Source organism: Rhipicephalus microplus, chromosome 6, assembly GCF_043290135.1.
Source record: "Rhipicephalus microplus isolate Deutch F79 chromosome 6, USDA_Rmic, whole genome shotgun sequence".
Classification (NCBI taxonomy): Eukaryota; Metazoa; Arthropoda; class Arachnida; order Ixodida; family Ixodidae; genus Rhipicephalus; species Rhipicephalus microplus.
In genome coordinates this window covers 140,904,161-140,932,080 of record NC_134705.1, presented here as the reverse complement: position 1 = coordinate 140,932,080, position 27,920 = coordinate 140,904,161, and the positions used below count along the sequence as shown (strand labels likewise).

General features: G+C 48.3%; 1 protein-coding gene across 1 annotated transcript in view; it reads left to right on the top strand.

Annotated features, from left to right (window-relative positions):
• LOC142766037 (endothelin-converting enzyme 1-like) overlaps positions 1–27,920 on the top strand; it is a 30,507-nt gene that overhangs the window by 766 nt on the left and 1,821 nt on the right. Inside the window, exons 2-6 of the mRNA XM_075867851.1 lie at positions 927–1,250; positions 3,944–4,113; positions 5,249–6,302; positions 9,259–9,690; positions 17,494–17,679. Of these exons, the coding sequence (XP_075723966.1) occupies positions 927–1,250; positions 3,944–4,113; positions 5,249–6,302; positions 9,259–9,690; positions 17,494–17,679 (2,166 nt within the window). The remainder of the gene's footprint in view (positions 1–926; positions 1,251–3,943; positions 4,114–5,248; positions 6,303–9,258; positions 9,691–17,493; positions 17,680–27,920) is intronic.

The following is a 27,920-nucleotide window of genomic DNA, read 5'->3' as shown; positions in this document are numbered from 1 at the left end:
TCACTGCGTTCCCAACGAGAGGAAGTAATTTTTACTGCGTTTATAAGCAGAGGCGCAGCTATGGTAGAAAAACCGCTTGCCACGCAAACGACACGGGTTAGATCCGCTACTTATATCCAGAATTCTTGTTATCTTACTTGCATCTCTCTCAATATTTCGCTCACAATCAACGACGCCGACACTGACGCTGGCGCCGGAATTTCCACGACACGAGCTCTTTAACGATATCGCATTAAAATGACCCACAAGTCACCATCTATGAAGAACTGCTTGAAAGTATATTGCGCATGAAATATCTCTGCTTGCGCCGATAGTTATGAATCATTTCGTAATCCACCTCTTTCATTTTCCTGTGCGGCCTTATGCAATTTTGATACGGGGCCAGGGCAACCGGTATTGCCAAAAGCAATACTGGAGAGATACAGAGACATTCGCAATTTTCCCGCGAGGTGAAGGACGCATGTGCAGGGCTTCGTAAAAAAAGTAGATTTAAAGCATTCTGTGGGAATCGCTAACAAAAGGTATTGCTAGGTCTTGCTAAGACTTGCTTGCTCTCGTAATGTCTCCCCAGGTATGGCAGCGTCCCAAATGTTCTAGCAAAACCAGGCGGAGTTCCCAAAATTTTCCCTGTATGTCTGTATATCTCCCCAAGTCTCGCGAAGTCTTCCACGGTTGCTGGCTTGTTTAAAAAAATAATAACAATGACACGCAATTCACTAAAACATAGCGAGATATCGGCGTGCACATGGCTCCTTAACAGAAGCGTGTTGTCCCACAAATTAAGCAGTCGTTATGCAGAGCATTACGACAGTCCTCGCTGTCACACAACGCTATGCAGGTCATGATTTCAGCCTGAATCTCAGTCAATTCTGTTATTGCTTTTTTTTACCTTTCACACATTTATGATGGAAACATTCACTGTGCAGGCAAAGGTGGCGGATACCGCTGTCAAGCAGGACGCATCAACCCGCACTGCGCTCTCGAAGAGAACGCCAGCCACCAATCTTCCTTCTAAGGCAGGTCATCTCGGAGATGCCCCATCGACAGGTTCCGATAGCCCCGCAATCACTGGATCCACGATTTCTCCGGGGAAACCAGGCTCAATGGTGTCCGGGCCGTCGCAAGTAGCCGACATGTACAAGACCCTTGAGACGCTGACGGCCTTTGGGGAGAAGGAGCGCACGAGGCAGGACTCGACAAGAGCCTCCAATACGACCTTCAACATTCGCATGGAGTTATCATCTATCACTGTGAGTAAAGCGAAGATGGTTTGCCACGTCGAGTGAATTCATGCACTCATCTTTTCGCATCACTGCAGAAAATGCGGCACAGGTACTGCCGCTGTGCCGCTGTAGGCACTGATTATCTGTAAAACCCGTTTTGACACCTTGCTAGCGCCTACTCAAGGTGTAGCCCTTATCGATTAGCGCCATTACCTCGTGTAAAGATATAGATCTCGGTGGTTTGAAGGTAAGGAGGGTGTCGATGAATGTTAATAAGATGCATATAAATTGAATGATGAAGAGAACAAGCCTAACACAGGCTGGGTGACCTTTCGATAGCGGCACCTATCTTTTTCATCAATTGGGGATTAGTTTTATGTGGGTTAGTTTTATGGAATTATCCTTGGGTTCTATGGTACCGACGTCACGTTCCCAGTTATCCTCGGCAGTGATTTCTATGTAAGAGAAAATCTGGAGAGTACAAGAGAGGGGGGGGGAGTCAAAAGTTCCCAGGCCACGCTGCCACAAAATTCATAGGATAGTGGCCTAGAAACGTTTGACGAGCTCTGTACAATACCGTCCCTCTCCAGATTATTCATTGCATATAAATAATTTCACCCAGGACTCTCGGGCACCACCATAGTTCTCTCTGGGCTGTTTTTAGTACGCGTGACTCCCCCAAAAAATGCACTGCCGAGGTTGTGACGTCAGGTTTTTTTACTCTCGTACAACAGCCCAGAAAGGATGAAGGACTCCTCTCCGTAAAGAGGTCCATAGCGAGTACCACCAGCGGTGAAGGGAAACATGACGTTACCATTTAACTAGCATAAACTTAAACAACCATGTAAGACACCCTTGGCGAAATACGTCCATCCATTGAAACATCGGCCAGTATGTCTTGGGCCCCTTCTTCTGTTCATTCAATCAGTCTGCTAGAGACTGTGAGCTCTTTTTTCGCAATTATTGTTTGCTTATAACCGCCTATGCTGGCGCTATGACTCATTCGTTCAAACAGCTTCACTTTATTTTATTTCAATTAATACTAACTGAGCAGGTATCGCGACGACTTGATACAACAAAGCATTGAATACGTCCTATGCTCACTTAACAAAGCTGAACTTCCACAAGCAGATTCCACGCTTATAGACATCTGACTACAGACGCTAAAACAGCATGTGTAGCAAAAAAAAAGACAATTGAAAAGAGTTCCGGAAGTTCCAAGGAAGTTTAAATAAGTCAAGCGCTCATGGCCACATGATGGCAGACACGAGACGCATGGCCGTAATACCACATGTTCCCCAGCCGTCGCATAATCTCAAGAAGGTGGCATGACAATAATATTATATTAAGATAGTGTTCTCAGTCCTTAATAGGCTCAGGAAACTGCCACAGTTCCATATCGGGCTACAAAAGATTAGTTCACAAAAATCATTCAGATCAATTTTGTTAATTTAAAGACATTTGTGATTTATAGGGTTCCGTTCTCAACTGCCAAACAATCTCAGCCAAACAAACAGGTTCGTGAATGTTCGATTAGAGAACACAATTGCAAATCAATAGATGTGCCACCTGAAGAGTTTCTCGCTCTATTGTGCGTGCCTGCCGACCTTTGTATCACAGCACAGTCAGTGTTGGTATATTGACTATCAAGAGACCATCCGTATGACCCTTAAAGCAGAACTTCCAGACGCACCTGCTTTGTTTATTGGGAAGTCGTGCATATCATTGTCACCTAAACAGCTGGGTTTCTTGCGTTAGTGTTGATGTAAGATATTATGCTTGCCATATTTTCGCTTAAAATGACTTAAAAAAAACACGTGGTCAGCTGCAGGGCGACCATGGTTTATAGCAGGTCAGCTTTGGAAAACCACCATGCTGTCGCAAGTAGCGCTGTGTGGTGTCCTCATGTGCCTTCTGATGTACGTCTGCCATTTCACGCTGCATAAAAGCTGTTCGCCCATTGCAGAATGCGCCTTCAAATCACCATTGGCAATGAACTGGACAATCGAAAGCGTATCACGTACAAGGCATTCTTCACTCGGCATTCTGCACTCGTCAGCATTGGAAGCAGAATATTCCAGACATCTCTCTCGTAATTTCTAAGGGTTAAGTTTGCGCCGCGACTTAGGAATAGTAACCGTTCGGACTTCATCATCGCGCAGAAAATTACTGTGAAACTGGCTAAAACCTTTGCTTCAATTAAAATAGCTGTATTTTAATCGCATTCATACAGTACTCATTTTTATTGTCGGTGCAAGACCATTTTTTCTAGTCATATCTATGAAAGTTATGCAATACACGTTTAAGAGAGTTCCAATTTAGAAACAGCGCAAGAAACTTCGTTATCCTGCACCAAATAGTTGCTGAAATGAAAGAATTAATTCTTGGCTATCTGTAATTAGGATTTCTGAGTGTACATGCTGTACTTAACATTTTTCTCAATGTCGAAGTGGCTGTCACGGTGACGAGGCTACCTTTAGTTATGCACATTTACTGCCCCTGTCGTATAAGTTGTCTAGGTTTTGTTTAATTTTTGTCTCTCGGGCTACTTTTTGCGCGTTTTAACCTGGAAACCCTCATACAACAGGTAAGTACAAACCGATTGCTAAAACAGACGGCATCGATAATGCTAATGTGTATAACACGGTGCTAATCTTCTGGTAAAACTCGCAATGGACCGAACATGCAATTGTCGCTAACCATACGTACACTAATCGCAGGATCGATACTTTTCGAGCCCTGCTCGAAGGAGATTGAAGAGGCTGCTCGCGGTGTCGCTGTTGGCGATCACCCTTCTCACGATCGTCGCGGCCTCAGTTTTCCTGCTCTACCCCAAGCCGAAACGGCGTCTTCGATCGTATTGCGAAACGAAAGGCTGCGAGGCACATCGGTGAGACACAAGTTTGCCTTTATTACAATCATTGGCTGTGGTTGCACACATAATGATGCAAAGTGCATGAAATGAAGGGAACGTATGAGAAAGATGCGTGAAGTTGTACATAAAGGAAAACTGTAGCTTCAATATAATAAGCATTATGTTGGGAACGATAGTTGTGGCGACTACTGGCGTACTAAAAAAAAATCCCAGCATATCCACGAAGTTAACGATGATGAGTGGGGCAAAGACCATCCGTTCGTTCGTGTCCGCCCGTCCGTCCGTCCGTCCGTACGACGTCTACTACACAGGAGGGAACGACCCGCACCCTATAAGGTCGACCCTGAAAAGGTTGTCAAAAAGCTGTAGCCTCCGCAAAGGATGCTAATTCACCTTTAAAGGCACTGTTTGAAGCATGAGTAGAATAGAAGGTTGGAAGCATGAGTGCCTTAGAAAACACAAAAGTAAGCGGTGCCCGTCTTCACAGAGCAACACCTTTACAGCATTTGCCTACGTGAAAAATCATACACACACACGCTGAAACCAGCATGCAGATCGCAAAATAGAAAGTACCGAAACGTGGCACTTAAAAATCGGTACAACACCAAATTTTCCGCGTTACAAATACTCCTGTAAACCTAAATGTTCTCTTCCTCCCGTCCGCTGTCTAATCTTAAAAATGGCATTGGGGACCCTTAGATAGCTTCAAATGTTTTTTCGAGGGCACGAGGGAACCAACACTTTTCGGTTTTTTTTTTCTCAAAGATTACACAGTGAACTTCATGCTTGAATCACCGCGAAAGGTGTATTTGGAATTCGTTGTATAGTACACACGAGGGACGGCAATCGACACGTATTCGTCATGTTTATTACTTTGCTATTTATCTAGATTTACCTTCAGCAGCTGACAACCCAAAGATGTGTGTGTACGTTTTTGAGCATCCAAAACTCTGATTCATTGCTATGAAACGTGTGCATGCCTTCCTCGTGGCATCGACATCGATGATTCCGTAGCATCGTGCTCAAAATGAACGATGAAATCAAGATGCACACACTTAGATGACGTTTATTACAGAACGCTCATATAGCTCTTCCCTGGTGCCGTATGCGCAGCTTAACATTCAACGCTTCCTGGCCTTCTTGTCCACAGGTATCAGATATCTCACCAACTAGACAAAAGCATCGACCCTTGCGACGATTTCAGCGCGTACGTCTGTGCACGGTGGAAGCCACGCAAGGAGTTTCAGCTCTCACGCTCACAGCTGTCCGACATGTTCCTGTCCTGGTTGTACAAACTCCCGGAGACGCTCGCCAAAGGCGTGGTCCACTTCCCCGTGGGCAAGAAAGTGGCCGCTATTTTCGACAGCTGCATGACAGAGACAGGCTCGCACGTTCCCGTCATGCGAGAATTTATGCGCGATCGTGACATCCTTTGGCCCGATGATCCAGAGGAACCAGTTACGCCGGCAAAACCCCTCTTCGACCTCTCTTTCAACTGGAACGTCCACCTCTGGTTCACCTTGAGAATCATACCCGCCACTTCAGAAGAAAAGTCGAGGCGCGTCTTTTTTGCCCCGAACTACCTTATGGCTCTGTGGAAGGCTTTAATCAACGAGATTCCGAAGACATATTTTGAGAGCGTCTACGCTCAACTTTTCGAAATTTTTTCAAGCAACAAGAGTAGTGAGCCCGACACGAAAGACGCGTCGCGGACGCATGACGTGCTCACGTACATCTTCAACAAACTGTTGCCTTCGTGTCCCTGCGAGCCCCGCATTCAAGCGTCGCTCAACTTGACGGAATTCGAAAACATGACCTCTTACTTCTTTGGCCGGCATACGATAAACTTGTTAAATGCTGTGACGAGAATCAATCCACCTGTCACTATGAATGAAACGGTGCTTATCAGCGATATTTTTCAGTTCCTGAGAATGAAAAACATAATCGACGAGGTCGACGACAAGACTCTGCTGCGCCACCTGTCCTGGTTGTTTCTGCAAGGGTACGCTGCTGTAGCCTACCCCACGGCTGTTCTTCTCGTGCTTCATGGCAGCGAACACCGTGCAGAAGAGGAAAGGCCTCGATTCTGCGCTCGCCAGATTGAGCCAGGCTACAAGCTTCTCATTGCAGCCATGGCTACTGTAGCTCATTTTTCTGAAAACGAGCGGCGCAACATCGACCACCTTCTGGGTAATATCCTCCAGGTACGCGAACATTATTTATTTGTCGAAATGTTACATAGGATTGGCCAATCTATTATATTGCAAACTGCAGAACCCCTCAAGTGGGCCCATATAAGCGGCAGGTATACAGGACAGTATGTCCTGCGATTAATGTTTGTTGTCTTGAACATATATTTACCCCCATGTGACGTGGTCTTATTCAGGGAAGTGTTGGAGTTTTTTGCTATAGAATACCGATAAGCTTGACCTGGAGAGGCCTGCTGCGTAGATTCGAGCATGAAATTGCACCGAAAACGTCCAGTTAATAAAATTCTTCAACACGCAATCTCACTGAAGGAGACGTTTCGGCAAGTGATCTTGTCTTCTTCAATGCGTCAAGACAGCAACAGTACTAGACCTCTTGTGAAGACGTTGGAGCAAGTAACAGCCCTGTTTGAGGACTTCTAGTCTGTTGAAGCATTCAATATATGTACTTTACCTTTTTGAACATTCAGTAAGCAGGTGCAGTCAATTCAATCTCTTTCTTGAGTCTTCCAGGGTCCATCTTGCCTTAAGAATTTATCGTTCTTCAAGTAGGAGGTCCATGGCATGCGTTGAATGCATTGGCTGAGCTAGTCACAGCGGCAATATTCATCGTCAACTCTATAGCGAAAATGACATGGAATGTTATTTACGTGCTGTGTACGTTGTAGCGGAAGAATGTAGCACAGGCTTCGAAACACAAAGCTCACCACCATACTTACGTATATGCCTGCGAAAATAAATACCGCTGTGTTGCAACTCCATAGCCACTTGGTCTTTTTCGCTACATGTGGCCACAGCGTGCTAACATGGAGGGCAAAAAGAGGTACAAACAACTGCGTCATTCTTTCCATTTCCTGTTCACCGTGATCGCACGTCATGCCCTTCACAAATTGCGCTAAATGTCGCTGTTTGAAAATCACACAAGGCTCTTCACGAAAATGAAAAAAAAATGCACGTTTTGACGTGCCCATTATAAACATGGCAAGTTCTGCGTAAGGCATTCTGTTTCCATGATTTACGATTTATTGAAGAGCGAGGTAACCTTAGTCACAAGATGTTACGTCTGGTTCACAGTTTTATGTCAGAAAGGGTCATGTTGGTTCCAAGTAGGAACTGCGTATAGAAATACATTGAGTTTGAAGAACCACGAAGACAATGTGTCTAAATCTCGACCCAGGAAGTTGCCACAGTCTCTGAGCCACAGAAAAAAAAAGAAGTGTTGTATTGAACTGTGGTTACTTTAGCGAGTGACAGTGTGCGTTTTCGTGCACCTGCAATTGACAGCTGCTCATCACCACAGTTAACAGAGTTGTCTTCTGTGTGAAGTCGTAAATACCATCATTCCCCTTTACAGTGCCGGTGTTCTCTAAGCCTCTTTAGTCCTACACATCACGGCGTTGGGTCCTGTCGCATAGGTGCATTCGAACGTGTACTCGCTCAGAATCACCGAGTTTAGGTTCATTGCTGCAATGTCGTTTTGCTGGTGGCTCTTGGGGTCTGTATTACTTCTGCCTCATGCAATGCTTCCAGCTTGGGTATTCGACACCTAGTTTAACTCTCTATATCGTCTTGCACTAGAATGCATGCAAAAAAATTGCCAGCATGAGATGTTTTTACCTTCATGTAGTTGGTAGTCTTTCAGTGTGATGGTAAAGGACGCCATAGGTAGGCCTAACTCGTGAATTGGGCTGCCACTAAAATGTCATTTTTGGACAGGTTATATATAAATCATTGTATACTACTCAGCTGCAAAGAAATATTGCAAGAATAATGCGAATAAAGTTCTCTCACTACAAAGCTATTTGCTCGCCGTACTTTTTATAAACCTGAAAGTTTCTTAAGTAAAAAGCAGTGATCATGTCATTTTCGAGAGCAGACAACACGTTTTGTTGATAAAGAATTTCCCAAAGCTCACACTGGTGCAGAAAAATGTCAGCGACAAACACGATTACTACAGGGTAGTTGAGGGGGTTCTGATATTCCCCAAAATAATTTATCGCCTCATCTTTCTCGGTGGTACTAAAGTATCGCACGGAATCACATCGAGCATCAGTTGCTTCATCAGTTGCGTAGCGCGCTCCATTCGCAAAGGCGGCCGCTACGGCGAGCGAAGCAAGCTTCGTGCTTTCTGCAACTTCAAGGCAAACTTTGCGGTGAAAATACAATACGTATACCTCACCCCAAAAGGGCGTGGTCACACGTGCGCGCGCATATGGCACCATGTATTTCGACCGCTATAAGCGTGCCTTGAAGTTACAGAGAGCACGAAGCTTCTTTCGATTGCTGCAGTGGCTGCTAACAGGTGGTAGAGGTAGAAGAAGCTCGCGAGACGCAACGAGCGGGGCGATGACCCTTGCTGCGCACCATATCACTGATGGCTTGGACAACACACTGGGGTGCTTCCGAGCTTTGCGTACCGCCAGCGGCAATTGATGTATAGATCATCGTTAAATTTGTATGCTGACAATTGATGGCTGAGTCATCTAACGCCGTGCTCTCCGAAGGTGTTGCGAATCGGAATCCCCAGTTGCACACTTCGGAAAATAGTTCTCTGCGCGATTTTTCTTTGTAGCTTTTATATACACATACATATACAGTACATGACGGCGACGTTGACGGAAAGAACCAGTCGAGAGTGTCATTTTCATTGATGTCGCAATAAAAAAAAACCACATGTACCTTGGTACTCTACATACCACTGAATCCAAGGGGAAAGTAGAGCGAGAAAAATGTCAGAGAATGTTTAGAGTAAGAAAACCTGTGTCTCATTTCGTTGTACGTGACTATTTTATAGTTAGTCAATATTAAATTCATGAGTAGTCTTTTTTTACGTGCAGCCGAACAAACCCTTAAAAATTGTCATAAGCTTCTATGCCCCTTGAACAAATCTGTTCCATGCGAAATCCACGCCTCGGAATCACTGTCCGTGCCAAACTTCGTTCTCCCGTCGCAGGTGGCCGTGGACAAAACTTGGGCTTGTTCGTGGTTCGACAACGACACAAAGCAGGCCGCTGCAGGAAAACTCACAAACATGTCCACCGTGGTTTGGCCCCCGGAAAAGTTCCTCGACCCGGAGGTGCTCGAGGAAGTATACAAAGATTTCCCCGACAACGCTTCTTCCTTTGCCGAGTACTGGATCGAGACGCGTCGCCGCCAGCGCCTGTTGTTCGGCTCCGAGGCGTCCACTGCGGAACAGCTGCTGGGCGACAACACCCATCCGCCATACGCAGCATACGTGCAGTTGCTCAACCACCTGTCCCTTTCGCTCGGAGCACTGGCACCGCCTCTGTACTATCCGGACGGCACCAATGCCATGTTGTACGGAGGTGTCTTGTATTTATACGCTCGGGCACTCATCACTGCCGTTGGCAATGAGGGATTTACGGTAAGCAAGAACATCACAGAGTAAAGCTGCAAGTAGTTGAGCCATAGAAGGCACTTAAGAACGTCACTAACATTTCAAAAAGTGGAAAAACTCTGGTGAAATGGTAAAGGTGGGTTTAAAACATGCGGTTCATGTGAAGCATTCTGAAGTGTGCTCACAAAACTATTGTATCCCTTATTTCGGTACTTGCTTACATGCGTCCCTACAGAGTGGTAGCCGGTGTCGCTGATGACCCAAGTGGTATGCTGGCCAATAATATATCAGAAATACCGTACACGAATGTGGCAAGCATGCCAACTTCGAAGACGTCTTAACGCAGTGCGAAGCTCTTGCAGATAACAGCCACGTACAGGTTTGTGCAAGTTGTTAATTCCTGATTCATCAGCGTTAAGCACAAAAATACCATACGCAGAGGGCCTATCACTGTTTGCATGATCATTTCATCGAACAGTTTTCACGTTTAAGCCATTGAAGTACTTGGAAATCTCCAAAAATATTTATCCCATAAAGCAATACGGTTTACTACCCACGCAGTTTCGTGGCATTGTGGCCTTATCTGCCATTTTTAGTATTCGTGCGTACACAATGCGCTTCTAGCTTAAAATGTTTAAAATGCGTATTGTACCAAAATGTATCACTTTAGCCCATTTTCACTTGACAGAAGTTCTTAGCAGAGAACAGCATGATTTCTTTCAAGAGCAACAAACTATAAAGAACCATTTGCTTCACGCAAGGGTAGCGAGTCCACAAGGTGAAGTAGTTGGTGGTGCTTACGCTGCGTGGCCGAGCGATTTCTGGTAGATGGCCGCTGCACTGAAATGTAATGATTTGCAATTGGCACGCTTCTACGAAGGATATTTCAGCAGTGAAAGGCATTTATATTATTTGACAGCGAGATATATTTACTCCACCGTCGTCCTCGGTGGTGTTGTGGCTTTCAACCTAAGCATTTGAGTTCGGCTATATGCGGAATGGTCAAATTAGCACGTCCAGCAAGGTATGTGCTCTTTAGAGCCAAGTATTCACTGTAGACGGTTCAGCAACTTGTGTTCAGTCACACCTCTATCATTGTCACTTGGAGCTTCAGCTTCAGAGGCACTTATGAAGCGCCCACCACGGAGCTCGGAAGCGTGTTAGGTATACTGTCCAGACGCTGCGGCCAAATACAATACCTATGACCGCCTAGATAACTGAAGCACTCAGTATGACGACAACCACTCGTAATTCGCAACATGTCGCAGAAACGTTAGGGAGAATTTCTGTACATAACTCTTCATATTGTTACGTGGAAAATAACAGTTGTCAGTCCGCAGCCACAACGCAGCTCACCGACAACGTCCACTTCTTCACTCCCAGTCTGAGGCACTTTACTTGGGTATGCCCCACTATGCCCTCTTTAGGTCAGACGAAATCACGTAACACGACCCCCGGCGGCCAAAGCGCCGACCCGGCGAGTTTACGGGGCCACAGCAGGAGCAGTGTGGTAACGCTTGAGCCTTGATACGTGGACGATGTCCCTTGACTGCAGAGCGGAAGAGGTTGATGGATTATCAGGGACAATTTCATATGTAGTGTCGGTCACTCGTCTAAGCACGCAGTATGGGCCCGTGAAACGAGAGAGAAGTTTTTCTGAAAGGCCTGCATGTCGCGTAGGAGACCAAAAAAGAACAAGGGAACCTGTTGCAAAGTGTTCGTCGCGATGCCGCTCGTCGTAACGATGCTTCTGCGAGTCTTGGGACGCCATTAATCTGCTGCGGGCAAGCTGACGAGCGTGGTCAGCTCGGGTAATAGCGTCGCGTGCATATTCAGAAGTAGACTGCACAGCAGCTGGCAGGAAGGTATCCAACGGCAATGTTGGTTCGCTTCCAAACAGAAGGTAAAATGGCGAGTACCCGGCAGTGTCATGCCGGGAGGAATTGTATGCGAACGTCACGTAGGGTAGTGCAAGGTCCCAATCACGACGGTCGGCCGAGACGTATTTCGATAGCATGTCTATCAGGGTGCGCTTTAAACGTTCTGTAAGCCCGTTTTCCTGGGGGTGATACGATGTCGTGAGCTTATGTTGCGTAGAGCAGGAACGCAGGATATCGTCAACCACTTTCGAAAGGAACGTACGGCCTCGGTCTGTCAGCAGTTGACGAGGGGCTCCATGCACTAAAATGAGATCGCGTAGTAGAAAATCAGCGACGTCTGTAGCGCAGCTTGTTGGCATGGCTCGCGTAACTGCATAACGGGTCGCGTAGTCCGTAGCCACCACGACCCACTTGTTTCCGGAGGCGGATGTTGGGAAGGGTCCGAGAAGGTCCAAACCAACACGGAAGAATGGCTCCGATGGGATGTCGATGGGCTGAAGATATCCGGAAGGTAGTCCCGACGGCTTTTTGCGAAGCTGGAAAATTTCACAAGCGTTGACATAGCGACGTACAGAGCGTGAAAGGCCAGGCCAGTAAAAGCGGCGGCGCACACGGTCATATGTGCGAGAGACACCAAGGTGACCCGCGGTTGGCGCGTCATGGAGCTCGCGTAAGACTGTGGAACGCAGGTGCTTTGGTATGACCAGAAGTAGGTCGTGACCATTGGGCGATAAATTACGCCGATATAAGGTGTGGTCCTTTAAGGTAAACATGCGAACACAAGAGTCTTGCGGTGAAGATTCGAGCTGTTGTATTAGGCGGCTGATATTCGGATCGCGACGCTGCTCGTCCCCGAGATGAAGCAGCTGGGAGATGGAAAGGACGCAGCCCACAGAATCAGTACTCGTAGGATCGCAGTCGGCCACAAGGTAGCGTGACAGACAATCCACATCTTTGTGCAGTTTTCCTGATTTGTACACTACGGTGTAAGAATACTCCTAGAGGCGGAGTGCCCAGCGGGCGAGACGACCTGTGGGATCTTTGAGGAAGGCGAGCCAGCAGAGAGCGTGGTGGTCGGTAAGAACTATAAATGTTCGGCCGTATAAGTAAGGGCGAAATTTCGCGACTGCCCACATTAGCGCTAGGCATTCGCACTCTGTGATGGAATAATTACGCTCCGAGGTGGACAGCAGCCTGCTGGCATAAGCTATCACGCGATGCTGCCCACGTTGTCGCTGAGCCAACACAGCGCCTATTCCGTAACCGCTTGCATCGGTGCGCACTTTAGTCGGTGCCGTAGGGTCGAAGTGAGCCAGCACAGGAGAAGAAGTGAGCAAAGTGGTCAGGTCGGAAAATGCTGCTGCTTGCGAGGGACCACAGGTAAACGTCTCATCTGGTTTGAGTGAATCTGTTAGGGGCCGAGCGATTTCCGCGAAGTTCTTGATGAACCGCCGAAAATAGGAGCAGAGCCCCACAAAGCTGCGGACATCTTTGGCGGTTTTCGGCACAGGAAAGTCCTTCACAGCTCGAACTTTTTCTGGGTCAGGCTGTACGCCGTAAGCGTCAACAATACGTCTAAGTATTGTAATGCGACGGCGACCAAACCGGCACTTGGATGAATTCAGCTGAAGGCCGGCGAGACGGAATACATCAAGAATTTTCGACAGTCTCTCAAGGTGCGCTTCAAAAGTGGGAGCAAACACAACCACGTCATCCAGATAACAAAGACACGAAGACCACTTGAATCCATGGAGCAGGGAGTCCATTATTCGTTCAAAGGTGGAGGGGGCATTACATAAGCCGAAAGGCATGACTTTGAATTGGTAGAGGCCATCGGGTGTTACAAAAGCCGTTTTCTCTCAGTCCATGGGGTCCACGGCAATCTGCCAATAACCAGAACGAAGATTGATGGAAGAAAAGTAGGCGGCACCATGGAGGCAATCAAGGGCGTCATCAATGCGGGGCAGAGGGTATGCGTCTTTCTTGGTGATGTTTTGTTAAGGTGGCAATAGTCCACACAAAATCGCCACGATCCGTTCTTCTTTTTAACTAATACCACCGGGGATGCCCAGGGACTGGAGGATGGTTCAATAATGTCCTTCGCTAGCATCTTGTTCACCTCCTTCTGAATTATGCTCCGCTCAAAAGCAGACACCCTGTAGGGACGGCGGTGAACAGGGTTGGCATCACCTGTGTGTATGCGATGCTGGACAAAGGACGTCTGCCCAAGAGGTCGGTCAGCAAAATCGAAAATATCCTGGTAGGCCTCGAGAAGATGTTGTAGGGCTTCAACTTGCGGAGGCGGAAGATCAGTGGCGATCATGTCTACAATTTGACGGCTGCCCAAATGTGTTGCGAGTGATGTGCGCTGCGGTGAAACAAGGGTGTCTAAGGCAAGCACTTCAATTTGTGAATCGAGCAACGAACACAGGTGGGTCACGGAAATGCCTTGTGGAAGCACATGATTCATGTAGCCGAAATTGACAAGAGGTAGACAGGTTTTGTTATTTGTGATGCTGAGCACCGTATAGGGCACTGCAACATTGTGCGCAAGGAGTACGTCAGTGAGAGGCGTAACGTAATAGTCACCGTCGGACACAGCTGGTGAGCACAGAAAATCGACGTACGTCAGAGTTTTGGAGGGCAGGCGAACAAAATCGCTGCATTGTAATCGGCATGTAGGTTGGTACGGGGCGGCACTGATTTGTGGCAGTTCAAGACGGAGCACACCAGCGGAGCAATCAATCAGAGCAGAATTGGCGGCAAGAAAATCGAGGCCTAGTATGAGGTCGTGGGGACATGTTGCAAGCACGGTAAAAAGGACGACCACTTGATGACCTACTACGGTAAGTTGAGCTGCGCACATACCGACGACAGGGACTTTTGCACCATCTGCAACTTGGACGACTCTGGTCAAGGGAGGCTTGAGGACCTTCTTCATGCGACGACGAAAATGCGAACTCATAATACAGACGTGAGCACCCGTATCTATCAAAGCTTCAACAGGTGTGCCATCAACATATACTTCTAGGGTGTTCCGGTTCAAACGTAAGGGCAACAGAGGATTTTTGGGTAAGGTCGACAGGGCAGCTTCACCTCCGGAAGCTGCGCAGCCTAGTTTTCCGGGGACATGCGGCGGTTGAACGATGGCGAGGGAGAGCGGCGACGCGTGTTTGAACGAGAATGGCGGCTTTGAGGCAGTGGCGACGACGGGGCAGGGTGGCCGTAGTCCTCAGGGGCAGTAAATGCTGTAGACTCAGTGCGGGTCGGATAACGGTGGTTTGGTGGACGGAATGAGTTACTGTAAGCGAGGTACGAGCCAGAAGACATAGATGGCCATTGGCTGCGGCAGTAACGAGCGATGTGTCCTGCGCGACCACAGCGGAAGCAGATTCGCTTATCAACAGCTGTTCGCCATTCAGACGGGTTCCTGGTTCGAATAGAGTACGGACGGCGACGTCTCATGTCCACAGAAGCTATCGAGGGACCAGTATTATCCAGTGTGGATGCAGTGGACAGGATACCAAGGTTAGCGAATTCCTGGCGGACAACAGCCTGGATCAAGGCGGCAGCTGGTGTTGAAGCGTCGGGCAACGTCGGTTTGTTGGCAGCCGGGTAAGCGGCCTCGAGTACGCGTCGGACGATGCTCGTCACGTCTTCGGTTGTAGACGGATGACAAGGAGTGGCTTCGCAAGACGACGTTGCCGCGGTGTTGGGTAGGCGCTGAAACTGCTGCAAAATGCGTCAACTCTTCGCCTGCTAGAGACGGCGGCACTCTTTGATCACGGCGTCGATGGTCGTTACGTTGGTAAATACAAGCAGGCTGAACGCATCGTCGGCGATTCCTTTTAACACGTGCGAAATCTTGTCGGCCTCAGTAATGTTGGGATCGGCCCTTTGACACAACGCTAAGACGTCTTGAATATAAGTCAAGTAGGGCTCAGTGGACGTCTGTGTACGTACAGCCAATTGCTTTCAGGCATCAAGCTGTTGACCAAACGGGTTGCCAAAAAGGTCGCGGAGCTGTTGTTTAAACATTTCCCAGCTTGTGATTTCGTGCTCGTGGATCTCAAACCAGATGCGAGGGGTCTTGTCAAGATAGAAAATGACATTCGCAAGCATAACGGTTGGGTCCCAGTCATATTGCTTGCTGATGCGCTCGTACATGCTAAGCCACTTGTCCACATTCGCGTTGTCCTCTCCAGTAAAGGTACCGGGATCACGGGGTTCCGTTAGGGCGACGTACCGGGTTGCTGTCGTTGCTGAGGTAAGTGGCGAAGCCGCATCCTCACCCGGAGCCATGGTAGCAGACTTGAGGAGGCGTCCACTGCGTAGCTTTGTTGTCAGAAGAGCACCCAGCACTTCCACGAAAATGTTACGTGGAAAATAACAGTTGTCAGTCCGCAGCCACAACGCAGCTCACCGACAACGTCCACTTCTTCACTCCCATTCTGAGGTACTTTACTTGGGTATGCCCCACTATGCCCTCTTTAAGTCAGACGAAATCACGTAACAATATTGAACACAGCTAGTGCGCTGAAATGTTTTGAGGCAATGCGCTGGAGCATGAATTCGATTTTTCACCAAATATTAGGCGATGCGTCTATAGGTCGGCAAAACACGTGGAGGTCACTCAGACTCCCACATGAAATGTATTTTACCGTTGGGAGTCACTCCGGACTTAGATTCATCAAACCTTTCCTCAACCGGACTCCGTCAGACTCGGAGTCACTAAAATATTTTTTTTCCAGCCGGACGGACTCACTCAGACTCAGGCTCAGGAAAATTTTTCCCAGCCAGACTCGTTCAGTCTCACCCACAACTCGCTTCGCACCTGAAGGAATCTGAATTAATCGAATGTAGAGTTTGTCGACCTATGAATACATAAAAAAATTACTTTCCATTTATGTGCTGACAACAAAAAAGTAAGCAATAGTGAAAACCATACCGTTTTCTTGTTCCATAACCCACATATATAACATGAGTTCGATAGCGTAAAATGAAAACAACCAGTAAAACTATAGTACAAGAAATACACTCAAGCATCCACTTTACTCATGTATTCAGGCGTTCACATATTTAAGATGCATGGAAGTGCCTTGCAATCGAAGCATGCCACATTTTATTTCTTGTCTGCATTGCAAAAGTATGAGGTGGCTATAGCACGAACATTAGCCTCCACACAAGCCGGAGTCATAATCAGTGAATCTAGAACCGCTATTGAAAATTACGCTAAGGGCAGAATCTTGCCAGAAGCACTAAGAAATCTAGCTAACTTTCAAAGAGGGTTTGTTACTATTATTTTGGCGCCAGCTCACTCCTCCCAACCTGGTAACTCAATTGCGCACTACCTGGCTCGAGAAATGGCCGGCCAAACAAGCACAGCGCGAAACCCGGAGACGGACGGAAATAGCAAGCATGGTTAGTTATGAGGACATTACAAAACAGTGCAGACTTGGAAGGGCCCGCTTTCTTCCGGTACATATCTCGCTAAGCAAGCAGCAGGCGATGGCATGGCACCTTTTACAGGTATGAACACGCTCCTGAATTCGGTTGCTTACCACTACTTCTACCCGAAGCTATTCTAAGATCTGTGTAGCTTTTGTCATAAAAGGGTGGACCTATATCATATAATTGTGGGCTTGTGACAGAGCCACAGTGCAAAACAGAAACTTCAGTAACGCAGAACAATGGCAGATCGCTATAACAAGCCCGTACTCTCAAGTGCAACTCCAAGTCTATCGGCGAGCCAAAGATGCCACCATTGCATAAGGACTTCTGGCTGCCACCTATATAGAAGGAGGCTTCTCAGTCTGGCTGTTTTCAATAAATGTTATTTTCCTCTCTCAAGCGCAAGTCCTTTACAATAACCCATAGATTAATGATATATGGTTAGAGCTATTATACGGTACTTCTCGAATAAAGCGTAAGTCCGTTTGCCTTTTCTCAGGTCAACGCGGAAGCCGAGGTCACCTCGAGTTGGTTGAGCAGGGAAGTCCAGAAAGCATTCAGCCTACGTGCACTTCATTGTCTGCCTGGTGGCGTCAGCATATTTCCCGAAGTTCCGGCGATGGAAGTGGCGTACGAGGCCTTCAAGCGACGCATCGACAAAAACAATACCCTGCCGCTATCAGAGGTAAGTGGCATGCAATAGGTGCAAACTGTGTAAGGTGAACACACTACATCTAGCATTCTTCGAAACCAATGTGTCGACCATTTCTGGGGTATTTAGTTGTTTATCATGGTATCTTCATATATTAGGCACGTTTTACTCCAACATAATATAGAAAATCGCACTGCAGGTCATGGTGATATTGCGTGAAACCATGCATGGGCGAGATGTGCAGAGACCCATCAATATATCAGTTCCAATGCTTTCAAAATTTCACATACATATATGGTGAAATTACTTCGTAGTTTTTGGCCAAAAAATTTGGAGTCGGAAACCTATGTAACGCATTTTTGTTTCGCTGTTGTAATATATCAGCATATATAGCCTATTCGCTGCTCTATACATCTATCACGAAGACGCTATATTGTACACGTTAGCGAACGTGCATTTGCTGTCAAATATGCCAACATTGAGTTATTTGCAAGACCATCATAAAGCGTGTACTTTAATTCCTTGGTTTGTCTGAAGAACACATTTATTACCGTATTAGCGTTATAGAGTTTGTTTCGCAGAAATATCGGTGTCGGCGTCGTTGACCTGGAGCGAAAAAGCAGCGCTGTCCGTGACCGAAAAGTCGAGGGAGATGCACAAATAAAAAAATACCATTGAGAGTGTCTATGTATTTGCTATCACAATAGAAAGCTTTGTCAGTATTTGCTGCGATGTGTAGAATTTTTTCCTAAAACCACGACAAGTGCTGAAGTAATGGCGCTTCGACTGCGCCCAAGCCCACAATTGCCCGTCACGATGATAAAATTTACCAATTCACGAGACTTAAGAACACTGCTGTTTCTTTTAAGTGTAGAAAACCTGCGGGGTCTAGATTGACGTTTATATCGCTGCTTGGGGCCATGCTTCACTTAAGACAGCATCACTAACGTGAAAGCTGTGGAAAGCCAAAGCGCGCAGTGATGGGCCATTGTTTCCCAATGGAACATATCACTGCTATATAAGGGCAATGAGAGACAGAAGACAGAGCTTGTTTCAGTTATATACAAATGTACATTTTTATTTACAACCAGCAAGGCAATGACGCTTAGACACTTACAAATGAATTCATATCCAAATCTGGCCTTTTTTGCATAACATTTGCCCAGATTCTTAAATTAGCAGTTCATTCCACCGTTCCGCGAAAGTAGCTTACTTAAAGCATATGCTCTGGCGATGTCCCTCGTTACTGGGTAGTGATCAATCCAACCACGCCAAGTGGTGCTTCGCCATGAGGAACCCTAACAATGTCATCGGCTTTCGACCGTCCATAGAGCCCACAATGCAGCGGTCAAGCTTAGCCTCTTTGTCCCAATGTGAGACAAGCCCACTAGCAACTGCGTTTTATCATTGGCATATCTCCGGACAGGAAAAAATTTCACCATTCATCCAATCGTTCTTCTTGTCTTCATGCTCCTGGTCTTAATGAGGTTCCTGCGAACACTGAAGCCATGGCGCTCTCTTCCGTTGAGGCGGTTTGAATCAAGCACTACAGTATACACGAGCCGTACAGCAGACGAAACAGGATGGCACCCTAAGGAGCTTAGTCCCTTATGCTGCGGGCTACGATGATACACAGAGACCCGCAGTCCACTTTTAGTAACACGCACGGAGCGAATCTTAATTGTCTGACTACGCATAACACAATCTACCACCGGCACTTCCTCAAGATTCCTTGCGTGCCATGTATCCCGGCTGGCCGGCACCGGTTGTGCAGTGGAAGCAGTGTTTTTTTTTTCAAACAAATGTCCACCATCTGTGACAATTTTTAAAACGGAAACGCGCTAGCAGACGTTGCATGTCCGTCCGTCTGTCTGTCCATCTGTCCGCACCTATCACACTAGAGCACGCATTGGACGGATGGACGCTTCGCCCTACTCGTCATCATTCCCTCCGTAGATATGCTGACTAGGCAGAATTGAAAGACGACTGACCATGTGATGGATGTAAGCAGCTTTGCCCCTAAATATGCACATTTCGGCTGGAGCTCGACGGCCGTCGGGGAAGAAAATGCCCGCTAAATCGAGAGGCAGTGTCAAGATATATACGCCACCCCTCCTCCCGAAACAGCTGCACGCGCGGGGCCGCGATAATTTCAGATAAACCACGACACATTCCGTATCACAAATACATGAAAGGCTGCGTGCCGGCAAGTGCAAAAAAGACATGAAAATTCCGCACGTCATTACTCTCCCATCAAAAAAAAAGCAACGCCTTGATGCTAAGACTGCTTGCACGAAACTAAATACGAAACTAAACACTAATTGCACACGCGTGAAAAGCAAAAGGTAACTATAAGTGCAAGTATAGAACGTCTTTTATCATAATAGGGCTTTAGACGGACGACGTGCACCACTTGTGGTCGATCGCGGCGTCTTTGTAATACACTGATACCATCAGGAACCACTTCGCAGTACAGTTTACCGACGTGATGTATGAACTTGTAAGGGCCAAAGTAACGTCGCAAAAATATTTGACTTACCCTGCTGCGGTGAATGGGCGTCCGAATCGCCACTCTGTCGCCTCGCTTGAATGTCACTTCTTGTGTCGTTGGGCGTCGGTGCGCTGCTGGTGTTCAATGCGTAGCTGCGCAAGTTGCCGGGCTTCTGTGCCCCGGAGGTAGGCGGCGAGGTCTAGGCTGTTGTCGGCGACATTAGGGAGCATGGCGTCCAGAGTGGTGGTGGCGTCTCTCCCATGGACAAGTTTGAAAGCCGTCATATTGGTGGTCTCCGGCTGCACGGCGATGTTGTAGGCGAAGACCACGCAAGGTAGAATAAAGTTCTAGGTCTTGTGCTGTGGGCCCACGTTGATGGCAACCATATCGGCAATCATCTTCATGAAGTGTTCCGTGAGACCATTGTCTGCGGATGATACGTTCTTCTCCAGTGATTTGTACGACCATAATGTAGGATGGCTTGAGTTAGGTCCACTGTAGAAGCTGTTCCTCTGTCTGTAACGAGTACTTCAGGGGCACCGTGTCACAGGAAAATAAATGCGACGAAAACTTTGGCGACTTCTACTGCTGCACCGTTGGGTAAGGGCTTCGCTTTGGCGTATCATGTGAAGTAATCAGTCGCCACCATGACCAACTTGTTCCCTGATGTTTACCTGGGAAAGGGGCCAAGCAGGTACATATCTATTCATTGAATTGGCCTCAAGGGCGGTTGAATTGACTGTAGAAATGCAGCCGGTATTGTTTGCGGTGTTTTCCAGCGCTGGCATTCCCGGCAACTCTTTACGAAGCGCGCAACATCGGCGGAAAGACAGGGCCGGTAGTGCTTCTGTTGGATTCTGATGGGGGTACGAGAAAAACCGAGATGGCCAGTGGTGGGTTCATCGCGCAGGGCTTCTAGTATTTTTTTCTCAAAGCCTACTTGGGACGACTGGAAAGTTAGGTGGTCTTATTGGGTGCAAATCTCTTTTTCACGACCACTCCGTTTTGCTAACTGAAAAGTCACGCCTGAATGTTGCCGAAGAAGGGGCGGATTTGCCGTCCAGGTACTCGACGAGTTGTTGGAGGTTGGGGTCTGAGCGTTGCTGTTGTGTGAAAGCTGCAATGCTTATATGCCCGTGGAAAGTCGTCGTCATGCTTTAGAGGTTGGTCGACGGAGCTCGTGACAGGCAATCTGCACCGGAGTGGTTAAGGCTGAACGTACCAACCACCCTGACGTCAAACTCCTGAAGCCGCATACGCTCCAACGAGCTAGCCAGACGGATGGCCCTTTAAGATTAGCCAGCCAGCTGGTCAGTCCTTTAAGGGTCTGCCGTACAAGTACAGTCGGAATTTCGACGTGGCCCAAACTATCGCAAAACTCTTCTCTGCCATAAAATAGGTACAGCCTCCGACTGAAAGTAGCCGTCGTAGTTCCTCTCGAATTACTTCACAAATAGCTACCCGCAACTCATGGGTGGTTGGCGCGCAAGTGGGTGGCCCACCTAGCATCAGTTCCAAGTAGAGTATGCTGAAATGGATGGTTGCTTTGCCGAGTTTTGGCCTCCAGGGCCCTTCCAATTGTTTGTATTTCTTAGGCGAATTCAGTCACGGTTTTGGGAAGGATTTCTTACTAAGCTGGCGAAAAACGACTCTTTCACTCCTTGCATTATGCAGAGCACCTCTTTGTCTTGTGTCATTTTGGTTTGCGCGCCGAAAAGGACGTTGCGTTTTTCCGACGTACATGTTGACGGTTTCATTTGGTTGTTGAGGCTTCCACTCAAGGCCAAGCTAAGCCCTTTCTTTTCGCATGATGGTGAAAATCCCGAGCCTCACATTCCTTAAAAAATCTCAGGTGGTCAATGTGGTTTCGTGGTTTCCGTATCATGTTTTGGCGGGGCCATCCAGGGAAAAGTAAACGTATTGCAACTTCATTTCCTCATCCCACCTGTTGATGGTAGCCACCCGCTCGAATTGGTCCAGCCATTCTTCTGTGTCTTCAGTGGTGTAACCATGTGAAGTTGAAGGCACGCGGTGCTGTTGCAAAAAGACGGGGGTGGACGTAAGCGCGTCGCTGAAGGCGGATGTGGGAGCCTCTAATGGCGATCGCGTGAGGTCCTGTAGCACTCCCAGCCCAGGTGGCAAGTTTCTGAGACAGAAGCTGCTTCGAGTATTCGTGCCCTCAGTGCATTCCCTTGTTCTCTGCGGTGGCTGTTGGGGGATTGCTCTCGTGGAAACACCACACCCCCAACAGATGTCACGTAGTGACGGTAGCCTGGAAAATGGAAGACAGGGATGGTCTTAAGAGTGAACGAGAACCCTCTTATTAGGTGAACCGGCGCCACTAAGAATAACTGTACAACTCGGCTTCGGTGGTGGCGAACATGTGGCCGTCGGGGAGCAGAATGCCTGCTCAAGTGCAAGACAGCGTCGAACATTCGAGATACACCCCCCAAAACAGCTGCACGCGCTGGGTCACGACCATGCCAAATAAATAGCGTCACGTACCGTATCACCAATGCCACCTGGTATGACGTACAGAGATAAGGCTGCCGGCCAACATGTACCAAAAAGAGACATAAAAATTCTTTGCGACAGTATTGCGTGGCAGAAGCGCGCAATCGTGTGCAGGCGTGACCATACGACTTGCGCAACATGTCTGTTTTTAATGCCCACCCATTACAAACCGTGACTTTGGGACGTTAAACCCCACAAATCAATCAAATCATCACCCATTACAAACCGTTCAGACATGTTAAACCATCGCCACCAGCAAAACATCAACAGAGTGACCAGCAACGTAGGTTCCTGAATTGTCTCGGGGACGAAAAGTGGGCCCATCGCCAATGGAATGGAATGAAAACTTTATTTAATGAAAAAACTTTATTTATTCGCCAATTCGCAAAAGTAATTATGACGTGTGGGAACCTAAATTGCGGACGTTATGCGCACAGAAGTTAGTTTTGTTGCGGCACGGTTGAGGCCTAGGCTGGGAACCAAAGCCAGGTTGGCCACTGAGGAGGCGATGTGCACTGGGCTTGATTACGCTGTCACGTTGCACTCCTAAAGGCTAACCTCAATCATTCTCAAAGTTCCATGTGACCGACAGTTTTCGCAAATTTAAAAGTACCATCCATGCTTACTAGATGTTCTGCATCCTGGTTTTTCTATGTTTCTTTAACATCTACGAAACAAATAGAACAAGAATTGGTCCTGACTATCAGAACTTGATTTTTTAGACTGTGTACGCTCCAGCAAGCGCCATCTTTGAGAAGATCCAGCATTAAAAGTAATAAGATTTACAAAATACTTCAGAAGCGTGCGTAAAAATTTTCTGGAGCGGCGTTACCTATACTTTTTTTTTATATTGATACAAAACAGCCGCTAAACACGGCTGCATGAAACAGGAGAACGAAGTCAGTTTTCGTTGGATGCTGGTCTGGCGCCATCTTGCTCGTCGAGTTCTGTGCGCTGTAAATAGATCATTAAACAAGTTACTCGTAACATTATTGGTGGAGGTGGACGACCCCCGTACCTCGATGGAGACGCGCAGTGGTCGCACCATCGGCGACCTTTCGACTGCTTCGACTGCTGGTACTTCCTCTACGCCGTCCTCATCAGTCCAAGCCACCACCTACGTCACACTCCCGCACCACCGGGATCCCGGCACTTTCTCCGGTGATGATACGATCGATCTCGACACTTGGCTGAAGCGGTACGAGCGCGTCAGTGCAACTCACCGCTGGGATCCGACGCTCATGCTCGCCAACGTGCTTTTCTACCTGGACGGCACTCCCCGAACATGGTTTGAAAGCCACGAAGCCGACATAACTAGCTGGGATCTCTTCAAAGAAAAGATACGTGACCTGTTTGGCGATTTATCTGGTTGTCAGCTCGCTGCGAAGATGACTCTTGCCACACGGGCCCAGTCTTCTACCGAATCGTACGTCTCCTACATTCTTGACGTTTTGGCCCTTTGTTCCAAAGCCGACCAATCCATGTCGGAAAACGAAAAGGTTAACCACGTCTTGAAAGGCATTGCCGACGATGCTTTCAACCTGCTGGTTTTTAACAACATCTCGACCATCAACACCATCCTTAAAGAATGCCGACGTCTCGAACAAGCTAAAGCCCGCCGTGTAGCCCAAAGCATCGTGCGCCTTCCGAACACAGCGGCCACTTCTTCGTGTGACGACGCCTTCCAACAGGCCCCTCTATGCGACAACCTCACACACATCATTCGTCCAGAGGTCGAGGCAGCACAACCGGTAGCCACGCCACTATCGACGCCTGCGCCTTCCCCGACCACGATTTCTTTGATACAAGCCGTCGTTCGTCAAGAGCTATCGATTGTCGGCCTACATCCTGTTCCTGCCATATACTCTGCTGCGCCTTCTTTTCGTCCCCCTTCTGCTCCTCGCATACAACGCAATCCGTCCGAATGGCGTACCCTTGATGACAGGCCCATATGTTTCAACTGTCGACGCGTTGGTCATATTGCACGTCGCTGCCGCAGCCGCTGGGCTCCACCGTCCCATTATGCACCTCAGTATCACACCACTTCTGCTCGCCAATCGTCCCTATCACTTTCTCCATCAACGCCGACCACATTTTCCGCTTCTACAGCCCCTCTGAGCAGACCTCGCTACGACCGGTCACCGTCCCCTGCTCGTCGTCAGTCCCGGTCGCCCCCACAACGCCGTGCTCCCTCCCCGACCTATTCTGCAGCATCTCCGACCGGAAAACTAGGCCGTGCAGCTTCTGGAGGTGGAGCTGCGTTGAAGACCTTCGTTAGAAATCCTCGATTAACGTTAACAACGAACCGGAACCTTTTGGACGTTACTGTCGACAACGTTCGTGTCAGTGCATTGATAGATACTGGCGCGCATGTGTCCATTATGAGTGCTAACCTTCGTCGCCGACTTAGAAAAGTTGTCACGCCCGTCCTCAACCGAGCTGTACGAGTCGCCGATGGAGGAACTGCCGCAATTCTTGGCATGTGCTCTGCGCGAGTGTCTATTGGGGAGAGAAGCACTGTCGTTCTCTTCGCCGTTATCGAACACTGCCCTCATGAACTCATTCTCGGTATGGATTTTCTAGCCACGCACTCTGCCCTCATAGACTGTTCAGCTGGCTCTCTCCATCTCGATTTACTCCTCTTTTCCGACCCGCCTAGCCCACAGCAAACCAGCCTCTGCTGCATTGATTTCACGCGCCTCCCTCCTAACTCTGTCACACATGTCGACTTATCCTCCGCGCCGCCAGTACCTGATGGTGATTACGTGGTGGCCCCGATTCCTGCAGTGATGCTTACCCATGGGGTTGCTGTGCCGTATATGATTCTGACGATTAAGAGAAACCGCACCTTCCTTCCACTGGTCGACTTTTCACTCACCACCCAAGTTTTGCCACAGGGCAGGGTATCTCCCTGGCCAAAATTACTGCTCTCTAAGATGACCATATCGAGCCCTTCAGAGTTGACGATTGCTGCAGCTCAGTCAGTGGTTCCACTCCATCACGTTCTTGGGGCGCCGACATCGAGCGAATGGTGTCATCGGACTTCACGTCTGAGCAAGCTGCAGCGCTTCGCCACGTTCTTGAGGGCTATCGTAGCATTTTCGACTTTGCCAGCAACTCTTTAGGCCAAACGACCATTGTCTCCCATCGCATAAATACTGGCCATGCAACCCCCATTCACCGACGCCCCTACCGTGTGTCTGCGTCGGAGCGTGAAATATTACAACATGAAGTCGGCAAAATGTTTGCGAAAAACATTATCGAGCCTTCGTGCAGCCCCTGTGCTTCTCCAGTCGTCCTTGTTGAAAAAAAAAGATGGAACATGGCGTTTTTGTGTCGATTACCGTCACCGTAACAAAATTACCAAAAAAGACGTTTATCATTTACCTCGCATCGACGACGCCCTCGACTGCCCGTACGGTGCCACTTATTTTTCAACTATTGACCTTCGGTCAGGGTACTGGCAGATAGCCGTCCACGAGATGGACCGCGAGAAGACCGCATTCATCACTCCTGATGGTCTTTATCAGTTTAAGGTGATGCCCAAAGGGATGCCCTTTGGACTGCAATGCACCAGCCACATTTGAAGGAATGATGGACTCATTGCTCCAAGGGTTGAAATGGTCCACCTGCTTGTGTTACCTTGACGATGTTATTGTCTTTTCGCCCACATTCAACTCGCATCTTGATCGTTTGTCAGCTATTTTGGACGTTTTTCGTCGAGCCGCACTCCAGCTTAACGCCTCCAACTGCCGCTTCGCTCGTCGTCAAATTTCCGTGCTCGGTCATTTTGTCGATGCTCAAGGCGTGCGTCCAGACCCAGAGAAAATTCACGAACTTTCCCGTTCCGAAGACCACAAAGGATGTCCGCAGTTTTGTGGGGTTGTGCTCATATTTCAGACGCTTTGTTAAGGACTTTGCGACCATTGCACGCCCACTCACAGACCTCTTGAAGAAAGACGCCTCGTTTACCTGGGGCCATGACCAAGCGTCATCGTTTTCGCAACTTACGACACTGCTTACAACGCCACCAATCTTGGCTCACTTTGATCCATTAGCCCCAACCGAGGTTCACACGGACGCCAGTGGACACGGCATAGGAGCTGTGCTATTGCAGCAACAACGCGGACACGACCGTGTTATAGCCTACGCAAGTCGACTGCTATCTCCAGCCGAGCGCAACTATTCCATCACAGAGCGCGAGTGCCTCGCCATTGTATGGGCAGTCACCAAGTTTCGCCCATACCTGTACGGGCGCTCATTCCGTGTTGTCACGGATCATCACGCGGTCTGCTGGCTAGCCTCCCTGAAGGACCCCACGGGACGTCTCGCTCGTGGGGCTCTACGCCTTCAAGAATACACGTTCTCTGTAATGTACAAAACAGGGCGAGTACATCAGGATGCGGATTGTTTATCCCGCTACCCTGTTGACGAAGCAACCGATACCGACGCTATCAGGGCCGTTTTTTCCGCGTCGCAGCTGTTAAACATTGGCGAAGAGCAACGTCGGGATGCTTCTTTACGAGCCATCATTGACAAACTGGAGTCAACGCCTCGCTACCCGTCCCTACGAATAGTTTGGTGAAAGACGTGATTCTAGATCGCCGAAACCTTGATTCTTTCGGATCAGACTTACTTCCTGCATCCCAGCGCACCTGCGTTCCACTGTCCTGCATCAACTTCATGACGCTCCCATGACGGGCCATTTGGGCGTTTCTCGCACGTACGATCGGGTACGACGTCGGTTTTTTTGGCCTGGACTTGCCCGCACTGTGTTCAACGCTATGTCGCCGCTTGTGAGCTCGTCAGCGTCGCAAAACGCCGTCTGACCTCCCAGCGGGCTACCTTCAGCCGATCGACGTTCCTAACGAGCCTTTCTTTCGAGTTGGTCTCGACCTGTTGGGCCCTTTTCCACTCTCTACAGCCGGAAATAAATGGATTGCTGTTGCCACGGACTACGCGACGCGGTACGCAATCACACGAGCACTCCCGACCCGCTGCGCTACCGACGTTGCGGACTTTCTGCTGTACGACATATTAGTGCACGGTGCTCCCCGTCAACTTCTCACCGACCATGGCCGCACGTTTTTATCAGCTGTCGTTCATGAAATCTTGAGGTCTTGCCATACCAAGCACAAATTTATTACTTCGTACCATCCCCAAATCAAATGGCCTCACGGAGCGCCTTAACAGGACCCTAACCGATATGCTTGCCAAATACGTTGCGCCAGACCACCATGATTGGGACATTCATTTGCCGTATGTGACG